General features: G+C 37.0%; 1 protein-coding gene across 17 annotated transcripts in view; it reads left to right on the forward strand.

Annotated features, from left to right (window-relative positions):
- The window catches only part of hspg2 (heparan sulfate proteoglycan 2), a 127,901-nt gene that overhangs the window by 79,306 nt on the left and 22,688 nt on the right, over positions 1-25,907 (forward strand). For 8 of the 17 annotated variants that reach the window (XR_007825539.1, XM_051097222.1, XM_051097224.1 and 5 more), the window contains 27 exons: positions 986-1,237; positions 1,808-1,873; positions 3,885-3,968; positions 5,267-5,359; positions 5,445-5,534; positions 5,618-5,848; positions 5,960-6,073; positions 7,334-7,461; positions 7,569-7,655; positions 7,761-7,813; positions 8,100-8,264; positions 9,023-9,133; positions 10,749-10,849; positions 11,005-11,179; positions 14,024-14,083; positions 17,398-17,520; positions 17,838-17,990; positions 18,088-18,242; positions 18,365-18,442; positions 21,796-21,931; positions 22,006-22,157; positions 22,265-22,394; positions 23,938-24,084; positions 24,174-24,308; positions 24,421-24,602; positions 24,687-24,882; positions 25,235-25,414. Coding sequence is in view for 16 of the 17 variants with exons in the window: in XM_051097222.1 (XP_050953179.1) it covers positions 986-1,237; positions 1,808-1,873; positions 3,885-3,968; positions 5,267-5,359; positions 5,445-5,534; positions 5,618-5,848; positions 5,960-6,073; positions 7,334-7,461; positions 7,569-7,655; positions 7,761-7,813; positions 8,100-8,264; positions 9,023-9,133; positions 10,749-10,849; positions 11,005-11,179; positions 14,024-14,083; positions 17,398-17,520; positions 17,838-17,990; positions 18,088-18,242; positions 18,365-18,442; positions 21,796-21,931; positions 22,006-22,157; positions 22,265-22,394; positions 23,938-24,084; positions 24,174-24,308; positions 24,421-24,602; positions 24,687-24,882; positions 25,235-25,414 (3,577 nt within the window). In the remaining variant the exon portion in view is untranslated. The remainder of the gene's footprint in view (positions 1-985; positions 1,238-1,807; positions 1,874-3,884; positions 3,969-5,266; positions 5,360-5,444; positions 5,535-5,617; positions 5,849-5,959; positions 6,074-7,333; positions 7,462-7,568; positions 7,656-7,760; positions 7,814-8,099; positions 8,265-9,022; positions 9,134-10,748; positions 10,850-11,004; positions 11,180-14,023; positions 14,084-17,397; positions 17,521-17,837; positions 17,991-18,087; positions 18,243-18,364; positions 18,443-21,795; positions 21,932-22,005; positions 22,158-22,264; positions 22,395-23,937; positions 24,085-24,173; positions 24,309-24,420; positions 24,603-24,686; positions 24,883-25,234; positions 25,415-25,907) is intronic. The other 9 variants (XM_051097223.1, XM_051097236.1, XM_051097237.1 and 6 more) reach the window with 6 other exon arrangements.

Raw genomic sequence — 25,907 nt, forward strand, 5'->3', positions numbered from 1 at the left:
CAGTCATTTTCTTAAAAAAGTAAAGATTTATGTACTTTTTAAACACAAACGCTCATCTAACACATTAACTCTGTGATGCGCATGCGTGTCTTCACGCATTATGTAAAAATGTTGGAAAAGTCATGCTTGGTTAGTTCGTCATCTGTGTACTTTGGTTTAAAAATGTAAGGTTTTCTTCATTTTCTCCCCCAACTTCAAAATCATCCAATATAGTTGTTTTACTTTTTTTTGTGAAGGGTGTTTCACTTTCTTTGCACTTTTGCTTTGTAAACACTGGGTCGGTACTTCCGCCTACATCACATGTGCGTGATTACGTAATGCGCAAGGTCAAGCTAGTGCGAGATGACGATTTGTGGTTAAAAAGTATAATTTGTATTTTTCATAGAAAATGACCGTTTGTGTCCGTGCCGATAGCCTTGTGGGCAGCGCGTGTCCCGAGTTCGAATCCCTCCTTAAGGACCTTTCCTGATCCCGCCCCCTTTTCTCTCTCCCACTTCGCTTCCTGTCCTGTATGATCTGTCCTATCATAATAGAGGCAAAAAGGCCAAAAATAAATCTTTAAAAAACAAGAACGAAAATGACAGTTTGTTTCGCTACACAAGACTTTTATCCCTCGGCTGAGACCCTTTGAAGGTGCATTGAAACTGCAATTTGGACCTTTAACCCACTGATCCCCACTGAAGTCCACTATACGGAGAAAAATCCTGGAATGTTTTCCTCAAAAACCTTAATTTCTTATCGACTGAAGAAAGACATGAACATCACAGATGACGTGGTGAGTAAATTATCAGGAAATTTTCATTTTGGAATTGAACTTCTCCTTTAAAAGCTTGTAAAAACGTTTTAAATTATACTGCTTTGTGTTTTGCAGTTCAAACTTGAATGGATTGGAGATATAAACACACTAATATTTGCTGCATAATACCTGAACAAAGCCATTTAGTCACTCTGTTTCCTGTTCCATCCGTTGTCTTATTCTCACTAGCACCCTGCTGATGAAGTACGCAAACTTGATGATGAAATCTGGGCAATCATCACTAATTTCTCCAATGGCCAGTCTCCCTTCCCTTTCTCTTCATCCTCTCAAACTTCCCATTCTTCATTTGAGGCCCAGAGTTCTCTGTCTCGGTCAAGTGTGCGTGCTCCTTCTTTCCATTCTGGTTTAACTTCCTCTTTAAGGGCCTCTGAGTCCCATTCAAAGGACCCAGGCCATTCTTCTCACCCTGACTCATCTCAGGTACTGTATGTTCTCACTGGTGGCTCTCACGCAGGTTCATTTTAGGAATTACACCTGGGCTAATCATCAACTAGTCATCCAATGACAGACTAACTGGATAGTGACTAGTTCTAGATTCATCATACATTGTCATGTGCTGTGTTTGAGCATCTTAAGGATAGTTCACTCAAAATCCGAACTGTCTAGCTTCCTCACCGTCATGTCATTCAAAACCTGTATGACTTACTGTGAAACACAAAAGAAGTTATTTTGGAGAATATTTCAATGAAATGAAAATCAGTGGGGTTCAAAACGTCATTGGATCCCATTGACTTTTATTGTAAGGACAAAGACTTGCCAACTTTGCAAAGATAAAAGCCATACAGGTTTGTAATGCAAGGAAAGTGACACAGTTTTCATTTTTGGATGTGCTATCACTTTGGAAAACAACACACACACACACACACATAAGGTTAGTCTGCTTGTCATTCAAGCAGTAGCTAGTAGCTTAGCGCTTTACACTAGTAAACATTTTCTTGTATTCACAAAGTTATGTTGCTTGATTTTTATTTTGGATGTTGATCTTATCAGCAGGTGGAACAGGGAAAAAACACTTTTGCTCTTCCTAGAGGTCCACGACCTGGCCCTTCTAACAAGGTAGTCACCAGTGACTTCACTTGGCAATTATAGGAAAGTGCCACCCTTTTCTGGGAAAATCAAAATGAGACTTAACAAGGTCACACTCGATTATATATCGGAAATGTTTCTTTGGCACTAAATCAGCATGATAAAATGATTTCTGAAGGATCATGTGACACTGAAGACTAGAGCCGTCACTTTGTAAAGCTTTGCCATCACAAGAATAAATTACATCTTAAAATATATTAATATTGGAAACGTTTTTTTAAATTGTTATAATATTTTACAATAATAACGTTTTGCTATATTTTAGCTATGGTGACTTTCAAAAACATTTAAAAAGTTGGACCAACCTCAAACTTTGGAAAATTATATCATAGAGGTTAATGTTCAACAAAGTATAACTCTAAAATTTAGGTCATCTGCTGACTAGGGAAATATGCAAAAGCTAGTCAAGGATTGTTAGGATCAAAGGGTGGATTTTTCCTATACACTGTAAAAACAATAAAACACAATTTGTTGAGTGAACTCAAAATAATTTGTTACCCTGCTGCCTTAAAATTTTAAGTTCAGTCAACTCACTTACGTTTAGTCAACTTGAAATGTTAAGTTACTACTGTTTTGTAAGTGAAAACTTAGATATTTGAGTCGACTAAACAAAAAATTTGATTTGTTAAACTTAAAAGCTGGGGTTGTTACCCAGCTGCCTTAAAATTTCTAAGTTGTCACTTGGTAGAACATTTCAAGTTGACTAAACTATTTTTTTTTTTTTTTTTTTGAGTTGAATGAACTTAATTTTTTAAGGTAGCGGGATAACAAATTATTTTAAGTTGACTCAAATTGTTTTTTTACAGTGTAGTTATAGTAGGGCCCTATGAAATTTTAGTTTTTCCCAAATTCAGATTTTTTTTCCTTCATGTTTCTACACTCTGTATTAATAGTTGAATTAAAAGATAGTAATCAAAAAGCATGTCTAATTAAGAGAAATCATGAAACGTACACAATTTAACAGCAATTTATTAAAGACTAACGGAAATAAAATTTTAAAGCCCTATGAAATGCATTTCATTTTGTTCTCAAATTCAGTTTTATTTTTTACAAGATGTTGTGATTTCTATGCATTTTTGGATAGCATTTTAATGGTTTCATGTAGTTTTAATAGTAAAGACGCATCTCTAATAAACGGACTGATTATTTAAAAAAAAAAAAAAAATTTATTATTATTTTATTATTATTATTTTTGTATTTATTTTTTTCCCAATAAATACAGTGTTGTATATTTACATTTTTCTTTTAAATAAATTTTGGTAAATAATTTTTCTGGTAAATATTTCATAATAATAATAATAATAATAATAATAATAATAGTTTTATTATACATTTTACATTTTAGTGGTATTTATATTATTTTATTGTTAGTAGTAGTACTATCATTACATTAAGTAATATTCAAAGAGTTTCTTCAAGTTAAACCAAACTTTTATTTTGACGGTTTGCTCTGAAGACCTTTAAGTTTCTGTTTGTATATGATATGACAGTTTTTCTCACAAGAAACCGTAAAATGCTCGTGAAGTGACTCTCAGATCAGTTCTAAAGATTGTTTGTGTTCATGTACTCATATATTGAGGCGGCAGAGGCTAAAAACACAGCAAATGTGCGTTAAGTGTACTGATCTAGTTTGATTTATCCAAAATTCCGTGATATTCCCTGTTATACAGTAAATTCCACTTTTATGACTGGATTCAGCGATTCCGTCGCGTTTTTCACATCAAGGAAATCATAGGGCCCTAGTATAGCTTATGTAGACTTTTTGTTTGCATAAAATAAAACCAAACTTTCAATTCCAAGTTCTTCTTATTTCTAACTGCCATATTTTATTGTAAGAATTTCTGTGAAGTTTTTGAGGTTGCATTTAGTTAGTGACTGACAGAAATAGATTTCTTTCCTTTCTGCTTTGCTTATCTGCTACTTTTCTCTGTCTTTCCCCTTCATCCACGCTTTTACGTGTTTCCTTTCGCCTGTGCTCCAGTATGTTTTGGTCTACAATGGTTTCAGCTTGCACCCAGATGACGTGCTCTTCTGGCAGCTCCCGGAGCAGTTCAAAGGGGATAAGGTAAACACATGGATGGGTTCAGGCCCGTCACCACTGATCCCCCCCCAGGTTGTCTGATCTGCCTTAGACATTACTGAATCACTACCTGAGCCAAATGTGGGATAGATGAGCAAGCCAAAACATCAATTATTAAACGAGACCAACCGACCTGGTGTATTAATCACGTCATGTCTAGAGCGTTTATTACTGTGGTGCTGACAGGATGAAGTGCTGCTGTAGATGTTCATATCTGAGGTGTTGATTTGTTTAAGTTTTGCTAACCCTTGAGTATACATATGTATGACTCCACCTTATTTTTCAATGTGGAAGTAAGTTGTTTTCTGTGAATGTGCAAGAGTTGCGATTCATCAGCCGCTGTAGGGAAATAACAAAAAGAATAACAAAGTGCTGTAAATGGTAAAAATGTTTGCACTACAAACCGATGTGTTCATAATTAAGATAATACATAAAAATAATATGGTAAGACACAGCAGTTTGCAATATCAAGCAGCAAAATGAGACCTTTTGAACAGCTTACATGTCCTGTAATGTGTTGTGGCTGGACATTTATTTTAGTTCAGTTTAGTTTATTTGTTTTTTATTTTATTTTTATTTTTTGATCAACTACATAAAAGCCCTAAATGAAAATGCAAAAATAAAACCACTGTTGTGGTGTTTTGTTTTTTGGTTTGTTATATTGTTATATTATTTATTATTATTATTATTATTATTATTATTATTATTATTATTATTATTTTATTTTATTTTATTTTTTTTTTTTGTTTATATTCATTATTAGTTTTATTTTATTTTTGATCAGCCAAATAAAAGCCCTAAAGAAAAGGCAAAAATAAAACCACTACGAAAAGCAATCTGGCAGTTTTATTTTATTTTATTATTTTATTTTAAAGTTTTTGTTTATATATTTTTCTTTTTTATTTTTGACCAACCACATAAAAGCTCAAAATGAAAAAGGTAAAAAAAAAAGAAAAAAAAAGTGTAAAATAACCATAACCAAATAACCAAAATAACCAAAAGTGTAAAAATACGATGAAAAGCAATCTGGCAATTATTTTATTTTATTTTATTACATTTTTGTTTATAAATTTTTTTTTTTTTTTTTATTTCATTTACTTAGTCCTTTTTGAAAAATAAGAAAAAAAGGCAGCTGTAGCTTTATTTAATTATCATTTTAAGCAGGTTTTGCATTTGGAGTTATGATTCATATAAAAATGTCAAACATTCCCATTCTGTACTTTCTATAAATGCGTTTTGTGATTTAAAAATGAACAATAATTACGTTTTTGATCCTTACGTAGGTTGGCGCATATGGTGGAAAGCTGAAATATACCATCTCCTATGTGCCAGGACCCCGAGGTTCTCCAATAGAAGACGCTGATGTTCAGATTATTGTAAGTATGATAGCAGATATTACGTGTGCTATATATAGGCTATCTTTGAAGGTTTGACCACTATTGTTCATCACTATTTCTACAGGGTAATGACATCACGCTGGTGGCACGGCAACCATGGAGAAGGAGGCATGGATCCAGAGAGTCACAGGACTTTGAGATTGTTTTCCGAGAGGTGAGAACCCATTCACCCATACTGTCATTCATATTGAAGCAAGTCATGTGGTTTAGCATGACATGGATGATTTTTGTTTGTAGGAACACTGGCAGCGTCCCGATGGCATGCCGGCAACCCGAGAACACCTGATGATGGTGCTCGCAGACCTCGATGACGTCTTGATCCGCGCCTCGTATCACACAGAGATGCGCTCGTCCAGTATTTCAGGGGTCCACATGGATATCGCTGTGCCCGAGTACACTGGCCTGGCCCAAGCTCTGGAAGTGGAGCAGTGCCAGTGTCCTCATGGTTACCGTGGTCTGTCCTGCCAGGTAGGAACAATGCATGCAGCATTGCTCTGTGACCAGCTGGATGAATCGTAGTAAAGGCTTGCTTCCGTGCTACAGTGATGATGATGACGACAGTATTACTGTTGGTTGTAGGACTGCGCTCCTGGATACACTCGCACAGGAGGGGGCTTGTATCTTGGCCACTGTGAGCCGTGTGAATGTAACGGCCACTCGGACTCCTGTCATCCAGAGACTGGCATCTGCACGGTATGAAGCTTTTCCAGCAGTTCTTTAACAAAAGTGCCTTCATCCTTTAAGGGATGAATGCAGTCCCATTCATATAAGAGTGTTCTCCCTTTATAGACAACTTGAACAGTACAGCCTACCAAATATGTCTTTATAGTATATTATACAGTAAAATAGGTTAGTTAATTATTTAAATGATCTAAAAACGAATGAATGAAGTGTTATTTAATCTGAATATTTAACAAAAATATATATATTTAATCAAAATAGTTGAAATTGCATCCAGTGTTACATAATATAAATATTTAAAATAATATTAATTGCATCATAAATAGATAAACCAGTTAACACTGCTTTTACTCACCCTCATAAGTTGAATGAATATGTAAACAAAATAATATAATTGCATTGCATACTAAGGAAATAAATCTACTAGTCAAATTTAGTCTAGTCTACTTTCTAATGTATAATATAATAAAAATAAGTAACTCAATAAATTGAAGAAATTAATATATAATCATTAATTATGCATTTAGTTAAAACAATATATTTAAACATTAAATTTAATCCAAAAGTATTATCTAAAAGATATGTATCTTATACACTATACAAATATTTAAGCTAAATAATGGGTTAATTAATCAATATTGCTTTTACTCACCCTCATAATTAAATAAATCTTTAAACAAAATAATTTAATTAATTTAGATCTAAATAAATAATACTAGAAATGAATTAAATAATGTTAATAATTTTAATTGTTTATTGAATTATATTTATAATACATTTTTAATATTAATTCTATTTAATTATATGAATAATACCATTATATTATATTATATTATATTATATTATATTATATTATAAATAATTAATATTTAAACAAAATAATATAATTGCATTTTTTCCTAAATTGTATTATGGATACAGTAAAAGCAAAGTATGCTTTTACTCACACTCATCATTTAATTATTTGTTTAATTAATTACATCCAAAATAAATAATACTATGAACAAAATAATTAGTTACATATTTTAATGATGTTTATTTGATTTTATTTGTAATACATTTTTAATATTAATTATATTTAATATATATTTATATTATATATATATATGGTCAAAATATATAACAATGGTCAAAAATATATTATAGATTGAATTAAAATTAAAATTTTATAAATTACTGTAGCTAAAATCCATCAATATAAAACTACATATTGCCTTTACTCACTCTCATAAAAGTAGTCCATACCACATGTGATATCTTTTTGATCCTTAGAACTGTCAACACAACACCAAGGGTGAGCTCTGTGAGCAGTGTGCTGACGGCTACTTTGGAGATCCAACGGCTGGAACCCCTGAGGACTGCCAAGCATGTGCCTGCCCCGGCACTGACCCCGACAACCAGTTAGTCTTAACATACACCTGTAAACCTTACCTGACCCTGCCAGCTCCTGTATTCCCAATATCTCCCTCACTTGCAGGAAGGTTTTTAATGGTTATTTTATGCGCAGGTTCTCTCGTACCTGTGAAAGTCTGGGTAACGGAGGCTACCAGTGCACTGCCTGTCAGCCTGGCTACACTGGCCAGTATTGTGAATGGTATGCGCACACTTCCTTTACTGTTACAATGGAATTCAATTAGGCTTGTTTAGATGCTATTATTATCACTACAGTATTTAATATGATACTCCTCTTTCTTCATAGGTGTGCGCCTGGTTATGTTGGAAATCCACAAGCGAGAATCCCCTGCCGTAGTGGTATCTGTTCATTTACGGTTACTTTTAATGACCCCATGAATTCAAAATTGGAGATTTGTGATTTTCAGTCCAAGTTTTGCTTAGAGGTCTAGCTTGTATATGCTAGCGAACTCTGACTAAATTATGCGTATGAACATACACACACCCACAATACCACTTTGGAAAACAGTAGCATATTATGACTAATTGGCAGAAAAAAGGGATGAGTCTTTTCTGCCTCAACTTAATTTTAATTTTTGCATTTGTGAATCAGCATTCTAATAGAAATGTGTTTGTGTGTCATTAGTTGCTGCGTCTCTAGTGGTGAAGGTGTATCCAGAAAGGGTTCAGGTGGCGCAGGGAATCCCAGTCACTCTCAGGTGCCAGGTGTCTGGATATCCACCACACTATTTTCACTGGTCCCGTGAGGATGGACGCCCAATCTCCAGCACAGCGGAGAGACGCAGACAAGGTACTGCCCACATTCCTACATGCATGTTCAGATGACTAGTACAGGATCTTTCAAGATGCCACAAATGTCGAAAGCAAGCACTAAAAATAGAATCAAATGCTCTGTTTCATATTGCATATATCTTTTGTGGAGAAGCAACAACCATAATACATTGCGACCAAACCCAAGATTAAAAGTACAGTAAAAAACTATATATTTTTACAAATTAAAGGGGACATCACATGCAAAATTCACTTTTATGCATATAAATGTTTCTTAGCAGTGTGTGGACACCACCCTACAATGATAAAAATCCATTCACTCCTTCTTATAATCCCCCAAAAATTATGATGTCATACTGCTCAGGCCCCGCCCACGACCACTGACAGACTGTCCTGTATTAGTATAGTTCCACCCTCAGCCAGTTGTACGTCATCCAACATTTTCCCCTTGCCGATGAATACACAAAAAACAGAGGAGGGGTGAAGTGAGCAGTAGCTCATTAACATTTAAAGAGACATGCATCAAAGCAAATCGCTGTGAACAGAGCTGTTTTTCACAAGGTAAAATAGGTGTTGTTTTACACGACCATTGAGGAATTTAAGTATTTTGCAGAATCATTTTGTGGAAACTGTCTCTGATAGCTATTAGCAGGTATCATTGATGAATAGAAAGGTACAGGATTATTTTGGAACTGAACATTTTTGTAGCATCTATAAAATGGCATAAGTGATGGTATGAGTTCATAATCATGATTCATAATTCATTCCATGTCACAGGAGAGGAACTGCATTTCCCCAGTGTGCAGCCTAGTGATGCTGGCGTTTACATCTGCACCTGCCGAGACCAGCGCAGCTCCAACAGAAGCAAAGCTGAGATTGTTGTTACGTGTAAGGCACTTTATTTTTTTAATAACCATAAAAAAATACTATGCATGAGTTTGTCTGATGGTGCAAGGACCCTACTGGAATTGCTCAGTTTCTTCTTCTTCTCTAAAATGAATCAGATTTTAAGGGCCTAAACATTCTCAAAAACTCATGAAACTTTGCACACGCACCAAAAGTGGTGAAAATTGACATCTGATATGGGTTTCAGAAATGGGTGTTACAAAATGACTCGATAGCGCCACCTATGAAATTTCAACAAAGTTCCCCTCGAGCTACTTTTCACGTACATGTACGAAATTCAGTAGACACATGTAGCACACCAATAATACCTACAAAAACGTCCCCCAGTATGAAGTCCGAAACTCAACAGGATGTTTGTTATTTTGAATTTTCTCTGCAAGTTTTGTGCCGTTTTTGCCATTTTCAGGTGTTGTATTTAAATGAACTCCTCCAAGAGATTTACAGAACAACACCAAATTTGGTCAGTGTAATCTAAAGCCCTTCGTGACGGTAAATTGTGAAGATGTTGAGTTTTCGTTGAAGGTCCGTGGTGGCCTGACAAATTTCGATGTTTCACCATATAAAGGAAGTTATTAAAATTCAGACCCAGTCTGAACCGAAATTCACATGTTTGATAAGAGTCCTGTCCTGAACTCATGCCCATGCCCATATTCAGTTATAGTCATAGCGCCACCTGCTGGCAACAGGAAGTGGCATGTTTTATACTATAACGAGCTCCTCCTAGAGATTTAATGGCGTCAACAGTGTATATGGTCAGTCTACTTTAAAGACCTTTGCAATGTTAAATTGCGAAGATCTTGAGTTTTCATTGAAGTACGTGTCTGTGGCGGCCTGACAAAGTTGTTTCACCATGGAAATAGAAGTTGTTTTAACTCCGCTATACAATGCCCCAAACTTCACACAATCTATAAAAGTCCTGGCCTGAACACATCTAAACGCTAGTATTCTGTTATAATCATAGTGCCGCCTGCTGCCAACAGGATATTACTTGTTTTACAACTTAAACATGCAGTGTCTAATCTGCACTAGACTTCACATGTTTTGCAAGAGTCCTGGCCTGAAGACACCTAAAGGCCAATATCCTGTTATAATCATAGTGCCACTTGCTGGCAACAGGAAATTTCTTGTTTTACACTAGCTTAATGCACTAGACTTCACATGTTTGGTAAGAGTCCTGGCTTGAAGACATCCAAAGGCCAACATTCAGTTTTAATCATAGCGCCACCTGTTGGCAGCAGGATATGTCATGGTTTACACTAACTTAAACATACCATATTCAGTCTGTGCCATGTGTTCATATGTTTGATAAAAGTCCTGGCCTGAAGACATCTACATGCCAATATTTAGTTATTGTCATAGCGCCACCAGCTGGCAGCAGGAAGTTTGGCACATATATTTGACCTTGACATATTCCTTCTATATTTACCACTTTAAATGCATATTGCACTCCGTTCACTGTTTTCCTAAAACCACCAGGTGGGGTGAGCTCGGGTGCGAGGGCCCTTTCAACGCTGCTTGCAGCTTTAATTTATTATTTTATATTTGCAATATTTATATTTGTGTTTTTCGTTGTCAAACCACTTTTTCCCTTCACCAGCCTTACCATCCAAACCTATTGAAGTCTTTATTGAGGAGCCCAGACAACAGAGTGTGACGGTGGGATCCACAGTGAACTTCATCTGCACAGCCAAAAGCAAGGTATGAATGTCATCTGCGCACACATCCATCACAGACATAATCTTAGCCTCCCTGACTTCCAAAACAGATGAGAGAGAGAGAGAGAGAGCAGGATTTGGCTGAGAGTATGAATGACTGCAAATGAAAATATTTGAGGACATGTGCTTCTCTCACAGCTGCCAGCGTACACCCTGGTTTGGACCCGCAACGGCAAGATGCCTAACCGGGCCATGGATTTCAATGGAATCCTGACCATTCACAACGTTCAGCCTGAGGACGCAGGCGTCTATGTTTGCACAGGCTCCAATATGCTTGGCATGGATGAGGGCACAGCAAGACTCTATGTCCCAGGTTTGTGATTGGCACCACATCCTCTAAACCTCCCTGCCTTTTAGTTTTTTTCAGTCTTTCTCAAGTTGCATGCCCCTTTGCTTTCCTTCGTTGCCCCATTTTTGTGCAAAATTCTGCTTTGTCTTCTGGACAACAGCATGGCTAACTCTTCTTTTTGTTTAAATTATTGCATTAATCAAAACAATTGTGCTTTTCGATTACATCCTGAGTTTGTTTTTTCTACTTACACAAACTTGGCTTCTCATGTTGCCAGTGTAAAATCTTTACGCTAGACAAATTGATACAGCTTGTGAATGAAAAGCAAAAGACATATTTAATTTTATACTCAATAACTAAGTGCTTTTTCAATCAAGTTTAATCCAGCACCTGAAATAATTTTTCCTAATACAAATTGATGATTATTTCTTTCTCATGATCTCGAAGGGTGTTGCGAGCTAAAATCCTGAACAAAAAGTTAATTTTGCAGCATTTTGGGTTAATTTTGTGAAGTTAGATTTTGTTCTTCAATGTTATTAATTTTGGACTTCTCATAAATTCCCATAATGCTTATTTTGCTATGTGACTCACATATTAAAGCAAACAGAACACCTGTGGTGTAAAAACAGACTCCCATGAAGACTGACGGCAATTTAGTCATATTAAACGTTTATAATAAACATTTTCTCAATAGCGGTTGGTTTTTGGTTTAGAATATAATGCAACGGCACAATGAAATGTGAGCACAACGGATTTTGTGCAAATTGTTCATTTTTATGTAAGTTGTATTCAATTCTGTGATACACTTTACGTTAAAAAGATTTTAGGAATTATTTACACAGAAATTGTAATTTGTACAGTGAGCAAAAACAAAGCAAAATATGCACAAATTGTCACATTAAATTGAATATGAAAATTGTGTTTAATGAATAAGGCCTAGTGATTTTACTAACCTTTAGTCTTATGTGCATTACATTCATGCATAGTTCTTAGTAGTGGTCGGTAAAATCAGCTGCTGGTGTGATTGGGTGTTGTCATGGTGGTGGTTCTGTGTCAGTCTTCTTACTAGTGGGGGTTCTGTGTCTTAATTTCCGGGCATGTCTACTGTCATTTCCCTCCTGAGGTGGTCTTTTGGGAATAGGTGGTTAAATAAGGTAGGGAGGTGTCATAAATACTGGGACTCGTCAGCCAAATGGACTGCAGGCACAATCCCATTCCCGACTCCAAGATGTGATTCCACCTCTATTTTGTCATGGAAATGTTTTCCAATTTTGTATTTGAAAATGGTGCTATTAATATTGCAGTAGTTTGAATGTTGACTTTGTCCATGAGTGTCATATATTCCATTTCAAATTGTTCCTTTTTCTTCTCTTTTTGGTCATCTAAATGAGTTGAAAACTGCCAGTGGTTCAGGCAGTGTGAGATTTTTTTTATGATATATATTACGTTATGCAACCATTTCTTAACAGGTTTTGTAAACTCAGTTATATTTAGTAGCAATTAGAGACATTTCATAGATAATGTCTTCCAGATGTTGCCAACAGTGATGTGTACTGTAGTTTTTGCTTAGAACTTCCATATTTATTTTCGCTGGTTTGACAAACTACTGTAAAAAGAACTTCAGTTTACATTTACAAACACAGTGAGTAATATAACAGAAATGATGTTTATGTCGACTTGTGTTATAACAGATTTTTTTTTCATGCTTTTGTGTTTTTGTTCATTTTCATTATGTATGTTTTACACTAGAATGGTGCTTTATAACTTTTGATTTTCTTTTTAATCAAGCATGTAGGTATATTCAGTTATTTCAATAATTAAACCAATATTTAATTTTGTACATTATGAAATGGTGCTGTATCTTGAGAAAAATGATTTTTTTTACATTATGATTCCACTGTATTTGATTTGTCTAAACTGTGAAATGTATGTACAAATTATTCTTTAAATGGTGAACATATTAAAAGAATAACAGGATGGAAACTGAAATCCTAAGATAGACTTTTATCAATCACAAGCTGTATTCAAAGAATATACCATATGAATGTTTATGCCAAGGTAAAGCTTTTACATGTGTTGTGCTTAGACACTAACCAGCATGCTTTGATTACATCTGAGTGCTGTTTCCTTCACTCTTTTAATTACACAGACAGTGTGCTTACCTTACACTTATTTTTTAAATGTTTTCTTAATGTCTTCTGAATGTGCATTGATTTTTCAGTAGGAAAATTCAGTGCCCTATTTGAGTCTCAACTATTGCTTGCCGTTTACAGCAACTATTCTTCATGAGCTTTTCCACCATTGACTATAATCTCACATGACAGGTGCTGTAAATCAATGATACTGGAGCATAATGGTGCAATTGGGAAGAACTTCATTTGCCTTACTAAAAATGAGAAGCTTCAGTGTGCAAATAAAATGTATGTGCTGTATTTCAGTCAAAAGTTTAGGGATAAAAGGTAAAAAGAAATATCTGTATCACATGATAATTCTTTTGAAGTTGTGAAGTGTGATTTAAAATTTTGACACTTAATGATGTAACTATGCAAATGATATCAACCTCAGGCATTTTGAGAGACGTGTAAAGCTAACTGTTAAAACATGATTTACTTTCGTGGAAATATAAAATGTAAGCTTGCTGAAACTTATCTAGAGATAATTTAGTCCCCACCTATTAAAGTGTAAATTCATAGCAGCATTGCTACAAAAGAAATGCACAGACGTTCTGGAGCTCAAAAGTCTTGAAGTCTCCGAGTTGAGTGGCATATGCTTTAAATCACACTGAAATGCTTGAAGGCACCGGTGCGCCACTCTCACAGAACCTTCTGGAGACTCACTTGACAGTATCTGCCTGTCCATCATTCACAGAGGCTTCTCAGTCACAGATGTTTTACACAGCCTATGAGATGTTTGAAGGACATAGAAAGCGTAAGTCCACATGGTTCTCTCTCTCCATGCCTGGAAGGACCTGTTTCTTTAACGCATGCAACCTTCATGTCTTGCATGCTTTTACCATCTCAAGTAATGCCCAGGTACAACTGAACTACGAGCACAGTGCTAATGTCACACAAATGGCTTTGTAACCACCAGAGTTTTATACATATTCATTTTTAATGATAATCCTGTTAATGACCATGTTAACTTGCATACTGTACATGTGTTGTTTAGTTGTACACAGGAGCATTACTTGATCTGGCTAAGCTTTCATGGATCATATGGGTCCATTGAAACAGTGAAGTTGCATGCTTGCACACATGGGGACTTCTCTCTGTTGATTAAGTGTGTTTTGTATGATTCTTAATTTATTAGTATCAGAGTTTTTTTTGGTACTCAAGACCAGTTCTGTATTAGATTGGTAAGTGTAATTCTTCCTGTTGTAATATGTGACCAAATCACCAAACATCACACTTTTTACCTAACAGAGAGGGGTCCACTGCACATTTCATCAGCCCAGTATCATGCTTTTGATATGCAAGACTATGTTGAGGTATATTAGATATCAAGTAACATCCATTATATTTCAAAGATCATGTGCCTCATTTATAATGATCATCACTCATGCATATATGTTCAGTCAAGTGCACTTGTTTTGAATCTCTCAAATTTTATAGACATTATTTAAAAGATGGTTTCACTTTAGTGTGAATTTACATAATTTATGGTGACTGATGGATAGATAGATAAATAGATGGTTAGATAGACAGGATATTTGAACACATGGCAAAGTAGATAGATTGGTGGAGAAATGGTAGATAGTTAAGTGGGTGGATAGATGGATTTAAGTTTAGGGAGAAATTTTGGAGGGTAGATAAGTTGATGAATAGATGACTAAAAGTGTGGGTAGTTGAGGGGAGCATAGATGTATAGACAGATGGGTAGATAGTACACAACTGGATAGTTTATTAGGTATATGGTATAGACACTGATGGGTGGGTAGACATGAAGATGTATTGACAGAAGGTTAGGTAGAAAGACATGAGTAGATGGATAATTGTGTAAACAGATGGTTAGGTAGATGGTTCAGTTGAAAATGGATGGGTGGTAGGCAAATGGATAGTTAAATAGGTAGATGGTGTAGACAGTGATGGGTGGGTAGATATGAAGGTGTATAGACAGAAGAGTAGCTAGATAGATGTGTAAATGATTAGATTGGGTAAACAGATGGTTGGGTAGATAGATAAGTTGAAAAATAGATGGGTGGGTAGATAGTGATGGGTGGGTAGATATGAGGGTGTATAGACAGAAGAGTAGCTAGATTAGCTGAGGTAAATGTTTCAGTAGATTGATAGAAGAAAAATAGATGAATGGGTAGATATGAAGATGTGTAGACAGAAGTATAGACATGAGAAGATGGATTAGATTGGGTAAAAAGATGGCTGAGTAGATGAATAAGTTGAAAAAAAAAAAAAACGGTCTGTAGACAAATGGATAGTTAAGTAGGTAGATGGTGTAGACCAGGGGTTCTCAACTCTGGCCCACAAGATCCACTTTCCTGGAGAGTATAGCTCCAACCTTGATCAGTTTGTGCAGGTGTGTTTGATTAGTGCTGGAGCTAAACTGTGCAGGAAAGTGGACCTCGAGGCCCAGAGTTGAGAACCCCTAGTGTAGACAGTTATGGGTGGGTAGATATGAAGATGTATAGACTGAAGGATATGTAGACATTTTGTAGATGGATTAGACTGGATAAACCGATGGTTGGATAGATGAATACATAAAAAAATAAATGGGTGGGCAGACGACAGGATAATTGAGTAGGTAGATATAAAGATGTATAGACTGAGGAGAAGGTATATAGACGTGTAGATGCATTAGATTAGGTAAACAGATGGTTGGGTAGATAGATAAGTTATACAGATTGGTGGGGTCGGCATGCCGACATATAGGGCCGTTGCACTGCGGGCGTCCCTAGTTGGAATCCTGGCTGGTGGACCTTTCCCGATCCCAACCCCTTCTCTCTCTCCCACTTAGGACAGTGTAGTTGAACAGGAAGCTATCTAAATAAGGGCATAAAAATGCCAAAAATAAATCTTAAAAAAAAAAAAAAGATGGGTGGGTAGACAAATGCATAGTTAAGTAGGTAGATGTGAAGATTTATAGACAGAAGGGTAGGTAGATAGACATGCGTAGAAGGATTAGATTGGGTAAACAGATTATTGGGTAGGCAGAGAAGTTGAAAAATAGATGGGTGGGTAGACATAGATGAGTAGGTAGATACTCAGTTTAGTTATAGACAGAAGGGTAGGTAGATGACATGAATATATGGATTAGATTGGGCAAACAGATGGTTCGGTACATGAGTAAATTGAAAAATAGATGGGTGGGTAAACAAATGGATAGTTGAGTAGGTAGATGGTGTAGGCAGTAATGGGTGGGTAGATAGATGAGTGGTTGAATACAAAGGTGGGAAAACAGCTATATGGTTGGGTGTATAGAAAGAGATGGGTGGGTAGACATCTAGATGGTTGGGTGGATGGAGAGGATAGTTATGTAGACAGTGAGTTGGGTTTGTAAATAGATCTCAAAATACATAGAAAAAAAGTACTTTTTTGAGTTATGGACCAGAATAAGAACTCTATTTGTGAACCCATCATGGAAAAAGTAACGCTCTAAATGCCAAGCCGGCTAAATGAGCACTGTTCAGTCACTGAGAAGCAGACCGGAGCTTAACACAGAGCTTACACAAACCAGTAGTCCGCCCCAGTTGGTGAAAGAAAGCTTTCTTTTGCTCTGTTGCCCTGGAATCCCTATAGATCGAGGGCTCGGCGTCCAGCCCAGTTGGCACAGGCAGCAGTGAAGGCCTCGCCCTGCCAAACCCCGTCTGCCACTTCTCATCTCCTCAAGCTGGCTGCCAAGAGATGATTTGAGCATCAGCTCTGGCAGCCAGACACACGCTGCATACGCTGTCACACCACTATCATTTCATAAACACTGTTACAAACAGACCTTTTCCAAAATGTAGATCTGTTTTCTCTCTTCAGACTATTTCCCCCATTTGCCTTGTTGCATCTTAGTACTTATTGTATAGTAGAGACCACACAGCAAGATAAATGTGGGGAAAAAACATGATCAGTTAATTAGTCTGACATTCTAAACCATGAATGAGAAATTCATTGCACTCGACCTCTTCCGTCATCCAGCGTGGGTAAGGTCTGTTTTGAATAGGCATTATCTGTAATGACTGGTACTTTAGTTTGAAGTGTGCTACTCCTGTCTGTGGTTAACTGGTTTCTACCTCACTGTAGCTGCTGAAGGGGCCCAGCCAGTGGCCACAGTAAATCCACCTGTGCTGACAGTCCAACAGGGCCAGCAGGCAGAGTTCCGCTGCACGGTGACTGGCAGTCCCACCCCTGCTGTGGAATGGATAGGTGAGCCAATCTACTGTACATTTAAGAATATAAATTTGTATATTAATTTGTGGTCAAGTAGGACATGGTTCCAGAACAACATTCCTGTGAAACCCCAAAGAAGACCCTTGTGAAAAAGAAGTAGCACATTTATTATGGAAAAATACACTTAAAACATTACAATTCTGTCATTAATCACTTATCCTCATGTCGCTCCAAACCCGTAAGACCTTCGTTCATCTTCAGAACACAAAATAAGATATTTTTTTTTTGGACCCTGCATACAAAGCAGCACAACTACCACGTTCAAGTAGCTCTTATATATCGTTTTTTGCCAGGAGGTCCTGGGAAACGAATCAGCTCAAATGCTGTCATTCGTAACGGGCTGCTGACCATCCCATCTGTGGATCGCTCGGATGAGGGCGAGTACATCTGCAAAGCCCTGAACACACATGGCGAGCACACAGCCCGAGGAGTTCTCCATGTTCAAAGTACATGTCCGACAGCAGAATACTTCAAGATTTACAGTTTAACAAGCTCCCAAAGCTGACAAGTGAGTTCTCCTTTACTTTGTAACGGATGTTTCAGGTACAAGTCAAACTCACGGTCTGCCCCACGTACAAGTGAGCCCTCCGCGGGTGGAAATTCACGAGGGTGAGACTTTACGGTTGTACTGCAGGGCCGTTGGCAGTCCCACCCCTGCCCTCACATGGAAGAAGAGAGGTGGTTCAGTGCCACCACAGGTGAGAAACCAGTTTCTCCTTTTGTCATTCAATCAGGGTTGTGCCATTGCTAATATTTTGCCTGTTTTTGCCTCCTTTGAGTTTTCTTTTCTGTTTCATCCCGTGTCTTGGTGTTTGTTCAGGCAATTCCTTCTCACGGTTTCCATCAGTTTAAAAGCAACAGTCTCGATGTGTTACAGAGACGTATTGAGGAGCTACAGGTCTGTCCATCTGTCTGATGTCTGTCACACGCGTCCAATCCCACCTGTCTCGCTTCACTCACCCTCACCAAAATCTATGTGAACTAAATGCATGCCTCGTTTAATCATTCACGTGATATCCATTCGATTTTTAGCCAAAAAAGCATTGCAGATTACTTATGTGAGTGCAAACAATATTTAGTTTGCTCAGTTCAAGTTTGCACTGGTAAACAGGTGTGCTGGTTTTAGTTAACATGTACAGTGTGGTGCAAAAGTCTCATTTGTTCACCCAAAACAATTTAATTTGCTGAAAATGTACTCACCCACAGGCCATCTGAGATGTAGATGAGTTGAGATTTGGGGAAATTTAGCATTACATCACTTGCTCACCAGTGGATCCTCTACAGCGAATGGGTGGAGTCAGAATGAGAGTTCGAACAGTTGATAAAAACTCTGCGATAATCCATCATCCATCTTGACTTGAAACCGTTGCTTCCACCTAAAATATAAGACCTCTATACATAATGCGTCTTTCTCCAGTGAAAAAGTTGTCTCATCTGAATCTGCACAGATCAAGCACTGATTACAAGCAAAAACAGTTACAATATGTGGATTTTGATGAGAGAGGACAAGAGGGGATGCACTTTTTAACTAAAGGAAGTGTTGTTATGGTTTATAAACTCATATTTTGGCTAGAACCGACAATTTAATGTTTAATTAACACCTTAATGATGGATTCGTTTTTTTCAAATGCACAGCTTTTATTTCACAAGATGTTAATTGATGGACTGGAGTCATGTGGATTATTTGTGGATTATTGTGATGTTTTTATCAGCTGTTTGGACTCTCATTCTGACGGCACCCATTCACTGTAGAGGATCCATTAGTGAGCAAGTGATGCAATGCTAAATTTCTTTCCTGGATGGCCTGAGGGTGAGTAAATTCTCAGTAAGTTTTCATTTTTGGGAAAACTATTCCTTTAAAGCAAAGGATATACAAACCAAATACTGAAATTTGCGTTTTACAATTGATCTTTGGATTCGAATTGTTATGCTGATAGAAAAGTATTGGCGAAATAAAAAGCCAAACAGAAGCAGTTTCCAAAGTGGACCCATTTTTGAACCCCACTGTACGTGTTTTTGCACTGCTAGATTTGGGTTATTCGAGATATGAGACATGGACGACCCGTCCCATGCTGCTGGAGGGCTTTGGTGTCTTGCGTACCTTGTGTCTTTGTGGACTGGTTTGTTCTGCCTGAGAGCATCGCTGCATTGTGTCAGCTTTTCCCAGGGTGTGCTCTGGTCTGCCGTGCGGCCATGCAGAAATTCTGTGTGCTCAAACGGGGCCGCTTTGAAAATTTGTGAATGGTTTCAGACACTCATTCAACCAAGCCTGCCCCATCCCGGCTCTACTGCCGCCACGCTTCAGTAGATCAGAGTTAAGCAGCTTTACTCCTGGATAAAAAAAAAATCACCCCCTCACTTCTGAATACAGTCGTGTTTTCCTTTGCAGATTGTACACTATAGATATAACGTACAGTATTAGAGCTTCTTTGTTTATGTGTATAACTATTGTTGAGAATTTGACATCATAATTGTGCTAATCGCATCTCCATCATCTGTAAATTCTTATAAAACTTAGTTTAAAGTATAAATCTGTTTACATTTGAAGGTTGATTTACTGTATTGGCTTGGATGTCTCTAGATGTAGGATTTAAATATATGTTGTGTAGCCACTAGCTGCTTTAACTGTCCACTGTCACTATGTCTCGTTTTGTGAAATAATCACTGTCACCAATGCCATTAATCAATTACAGGTAATTGCAGGTTAATCATCTGCTAATATAGACCTGTAGCACCATAAATGTAACACCAATGATTAATAACCAGGGATGCACATAAGTTTTTCGGTCTAGTTCTAATGAGAGTACCAGGAGATTTGGTTTGGTGCTCACACTGCACATAGTGTGACCCATTAAATATAACTAGAAAAAGTAAAATAATAAACAATATAGAGTGTTTTCACAACCCGCCATCAATCGGCCATATTGGCAGCACTGAACATAAACAATGCCGCTGAACCAAATTAAACTTACGTATTTTGCTGATTATTGCTGCTGAAAATGGTTGATTATTATCATGTTTTGGGATGTACTAATTGTACGACCGGGAAAAACATTTGGAGTACTATAGACTACCAAAAGTTGTAACAAATCAAGAAGAAGAGTGCAAAAAACTGGAACAAAAGGGGTTTGTGATTGGCCAAACTGAACCAGGATTTCCAGGGCAAGAATCTTGACAACATTTGTGTTTGTTCTTATCATTTCCGGTCAGGTGGGTGAAATATTAGGCTAATATCTTAATTAATACTGCTTGTATGTACGTACATACGTACGTACCACCTATTAATTTTAGTTTGTCAAAATAGTGCGCCTTTTCCAGCTTACTAAGTCCTTCTCTATAAGATGTAGCGTTTTTTCTCGTAGCTTAGACAGCAATTAGCAGAACAACGTATTCAGTAGTACATTAACCGCATAATCCATGCTTTTGTTTACATCTGAGTATCTCCAATATGGCTGCAAATCCGGGTAACTGACTGAACCTTAAAAAAAAGTCAGCAGCGCATTTTTTGCCGCGCATCTGCGCAGTACTTATGTGCACCCCTGTTGATAACAATGTTATGAGGCATAAAAAATTACACTGTGTCTTAACCAGACGTAACACAAAAAGTGTAGAGTCTAAAATGGTACCTGTATGTCGTAAGCCACCACAAACATTACCATTGCATTTTGTGGGGCATTTGGTTTGTGTCTGCTATGTTGCCCAGAGAAGTCTTTCCACAACGGAAACTTTTTGGATACAGGTAGCGCTGCTCATGTGCATTAATTGTCTAACAAGGACGAGGATATTCCAAACTGAATAAATCTGCCAGAACTGTTCTGATTGGCTGTATTTATGAACAGTTTCGTTGCGTCACATCACATTTTTGCGTTCGGTTTGTCTTGGTTAGGACACGGTGATAGCCTCATAACAAAAATCACTTCATAAATGACTAAAATGCTTAACAGTACTTCATTTCTAAAGTTTATTTGCAGGTATTACTGTATATTAATGTATTTAAATTGTTTTATTTAATGTAAGTCTTGTCAAAGTAAGGTAAGTAATGAGTATTAAATTGACTTCAATTGTTAATGCCATTTATTCTGCTCCTACTGACTAAACTCACTCGATCCACACAAAAAGTTGAGCCAATTTATTTATTTTGCACTTTTTACATTATTTCAAAGCAGATTTATTCCAGCAACAGTGTCTTGGATTCCATATAAAATAACTAAAAATGTACCTCAAATACTCAAATATCCATATCCTCCTCAGGCCCGCATGGAGCGCACTGACATTGGCACTCTCATCGTACCCAATATCAGGTCGTCTGATGCAGGCACATATCTCTGTGTTGGAACCAACACTGTTGGTTCCTCAGAAGCTCATATTGAAGTATTTGTCAAAGGAGGTGAGGCAAGTCCTTCAATTTTAGACTAGTATTTTTAAGATATAATTGTAATATTGTTTTGTCACGGTGATCAGGAGAAATCATCCCGTCTGGAGTCACCATTCAGCCCTCTATTGCTTCCGTAATGGAGGGAGAGACTCTGGATCTCAATTGCATCGTCCCTGGAACCTCTCCAGCATCTGTCAAATGGAGCAGGGCAGGCGGGCTGCTGTCATCTAATCATAAGGTTTTATCTCAGTCCATTATAAAACATATTTGATTTACGTGAAGTATGTGTGACAGATTTTGGAGCTGAGTGTTAAATATGTGATCCATATGTGTATTTGACTTAAGGTTTTGGGAACTCAGCTGCAGATCCTGCAGGCCTCTGCAGATGACACTGGAGAATATATCTGTCAGGTGGAGGACGGCCCATTCCCCCGCCAGGCTTCTGTATCTGTGTCTGTGACGTCCAGCTCTTCCCGTAAGTCTGCTAGATTGATGAGAAACAGGAACGTATTAATCTCCATTAAGTTCACCTTGCAGATCATTAACTACACATGCTGTTACGTAGGAGGCTGTTTCATATAGTTGTCTAATATCCTTTATCTTTATGTTTTTTTTATGCCAGTTTTTTTTTTCATCTTAAGCCCTATTGGGATGGTAATTGTTTCTAATGGGGACGTCATTTACATTTGCAACATTGGATGCAACCTAGCAAAACAAAAGATTGTATGAGGGAGCATTAGTTTTTGGAAAACCAATTCAGAAATGGTTATTAGTGCTATTTCGTTTGGTAAATACCATTTTTGCTTCATTTTTCCCTAAACATTAATATAAGTCCAAAGTTTTTGGACAGTAAGATTTTTAATGTTTTTTTGTTTTTTTTAAAGAAGCCTCTTCTGCCCACCAAGCCTGCTTTTATTTGATCCAAAGTATAGCAAAAACGGTTATATTCTGAAATATTTTTACTATTTAAAATAATTTTATATTTGAATATTTTTTTGAATGTAATGTATTCCTGTTATGTCAAAGCTGTATTTTAGCATCATTACTCCAGTCACATGATGCTTCAGAAATCATTCTGATATTCTGACTTGCTGCTCAAAAACATTTATTATTATTATTATGTTAAAAACAGCTGAGTAGATTTTTTCAGGTTTCTTTGATGAATAGAAAGTTCTGAAGAACAGTATTTAGCTGAAATAGAATTTTTTTGTAACATTATAAATGTCTTTGTCATCCTTGCTAAGGACAATTATTAATTTCTGTTATTTCTTTCATCCCCGCAAAAAAAAAGAGTTATACTGACTCCAAGCTTTTGAATGGTATAGTGTATAATGTTACAAAAGCTTTTTATTTCAGATAATAAAACATGTTTCTTGAACAGGAAATCAGCATATTAGAATGATTTCTGAAGGATCATGTGACAGTGAAGACTGGAGTAATGATGCTTAAAAAATTAGCTTTGATCACAGGAATAAAATACATTTTTAATATGCATTCAAATAGAAAGTGGTTATTTTAAACAGTAAAAATATTTCACAATATTACTGCTTTTGCTGTATTTTAGATCAAATAAATGCAGGCTTGGTGAGCGGATGAGGCTTCTTTAAAAAACATGAAAAATCCTACTGTTCAAAAACTTTTGACTGGTAGTGTAAATTTGCATAGCTTAACAACCGTAGTGTTTGTCAATAAGATCACAGACTAGCTCTTGTAAACGTAAAATTTCTGTATATGATATGAGAAAAACAATGAATAAGGCTAAAAGGGCTAAAAATGATTGAGATAGTGAATACAGAGCTAATATGACAAGAGTTCACTACAGAAGCACTACAGAAAACCATAACTAGATCAAAAATTTAGAAGACTACACTACTTAGGCTAATTTTTCCCCTTCATTTTGAATGTCTGGTATATTTTTGTCCCTTTCAATGCCATTTTTAGCCAGATTCCTGTTAAATTTCTAATTAAATCTGTGCCTGATACTGTGCTCAACTATATTTCGTGGTCTGATTTTGGAGTAGGCCTCCAGAGTCCCATTATCTCCATTGAGCCCCACAGTGCAGCAGTGAAGCAGGGCGATTCAGCAAGCTTCAGGTGCAGGGTCTACAGCGGAGCCCAGCCTGTGCGCTTGGAGTGGAAACCCACCAACAATCTACCTCTTCCAGGTACACTGCAGCAATTCACTGTCATGCCAGTGTAATTAATATAATGCCTGGATTCGAAATGATTTTGCATCTTTTCTTTTGTTCTGTAGATAACGTGAAGATTAGTCCTGACAATTCAGTCATGACTATTACCAATGCTCAAGCCAAAAACCAGGGCACCTATCGCTGTGTGGCCAGCAACCTGTTTGGAATGACCCACAGCATTGCATCGCTCATTGTGAGAGGTAAACCAGTTCAGAAACAATCATGAATTCTATTCCATTTAGAGTTTCCATTTCATGTTTTAGATGCTTTTGTTGCTAAGAGCCTATTCTTTTTGTCTGATTTCATTCTTAGAATCTCCTAAGGCTGTAGTGACCCCTGCAGGCCCGCTGCGAATCAGAGTCGGCGATCCCATTAATCTCGAATGCCAGGCTGCCGGAGAACCAAGACCCTCTGTCAGATGGCACAGACTAGACAACAACCGCAAGACGATGCTGAGCAGCCCTGTGCCTGCCGATTCCAGTGCTGTCATGCAGGTTACGTCCATTTGTAGTCAAGCGGTTGTTGATTTCACAATCGTCTGCTTGTATATGTTAATCAAAGTGTTTCATTCTGTTTAGATCTTAGTTGCACGGCCTGAAGACAGTGGCACATATGTGTGCACAGCACAGAACAACCAGGGCACAACTGAAACTCGAGTTGAGGTGTTTGTTGAAGGAGGCGCTCAGGTGCCAACTATTCCCCGTGCCAGCGTACGTGAGCCTATGATAGTCGTGGTAGAGGGATCAACCGCAACACTTCATTGCGAAGCCCATGGTATGTGCAACCATTACCTGCGGTTAAAAGTCATGACTTTTAAAACACGCTGGCCTGGTTTCACAGACAGGGCTTAGGTTAAGCCAGGTTTGGACCTTAGTTTAATTAGGACATTTATGTAGCTTTTATAAACATACCTTAGATAAAAACACTACTGGTGTGCATCTTGATACATAACAATGAAACTGACATATTTTAAGATCAGTTAGAGCAAGTTTCTTTCAGACATGCATTTTAGTCTGGGACTAGTCTTAAGCCTTGTCTGTTAAACCGGGGGACTAAGTCCAATTGCAAGAAGACAAGATGTTTATATTAAAGAGTGTGCCTTAAAGTTTTTGTATCTTATGTAAAGGATTCCCAAAGCCCACCATCACGTGGTCTAAAGAACGGTCTTCTCTGCCTTGGAGACACAAGATTGTTGACAACAGCCTGGTCTTATCTAATGTGGGCCGTCAGGACTCTGGTCAATATGTCTGCAACGCCACCAACCACATGGGCACTAGTGAGGTCACCATCATGCTGGAAGTTGACGGTGAGCTTGACTTATTTTTAGAGATGATTATATTTATTCCTTGTTAATTTGATGCATATTCATTTAACACTTCCAAAATATTTTTTAAAATTAAATTTTTACTTTTGAAATTAAGATTTATACATCTGAAAACTGATAAATAAGCTTTCCATTGATGTATGGTTTGTTAGGATAGGACGATATTTAGCCAAGATACAACTATTTGAAAATCTTGAATCTGAGGGTGCAAAAACACTATTGAGAAAATCGCCTTTAAAGTTGTCCAAATAAAGTTTTAGCAATGCATATTACTAATCAAAAATTTTTTTACGGTAGGAAATTGACTAAATATCTTCATGGAACATGATCTTTTCTTAATTTTTGGCATAAAGGAAAAAATCAATAAATTTGACCCATACACTATATTTTTGGCTATTGCTACAAATATACCTATGCTACTTAAGACTGGTTTTGTGATCCAGGATCACATTAATTATTCTTCCTTTTTGAACAA

This window comes from Labeo rohita, chromosome 23, assembly GCF_022985175.1.
Source record: "Labeo rohita strain BAU-BD-2019 chromosome 23, IGBB_LRoh.1.0, whole genome shotgun sequence".
Classification (NCBI taxonomy): Eukaryota; Metazoa; Chordata; class Actinopteri; order Cypriniformes; family Cyprinidae; genus Labeo; species Labeo rohita.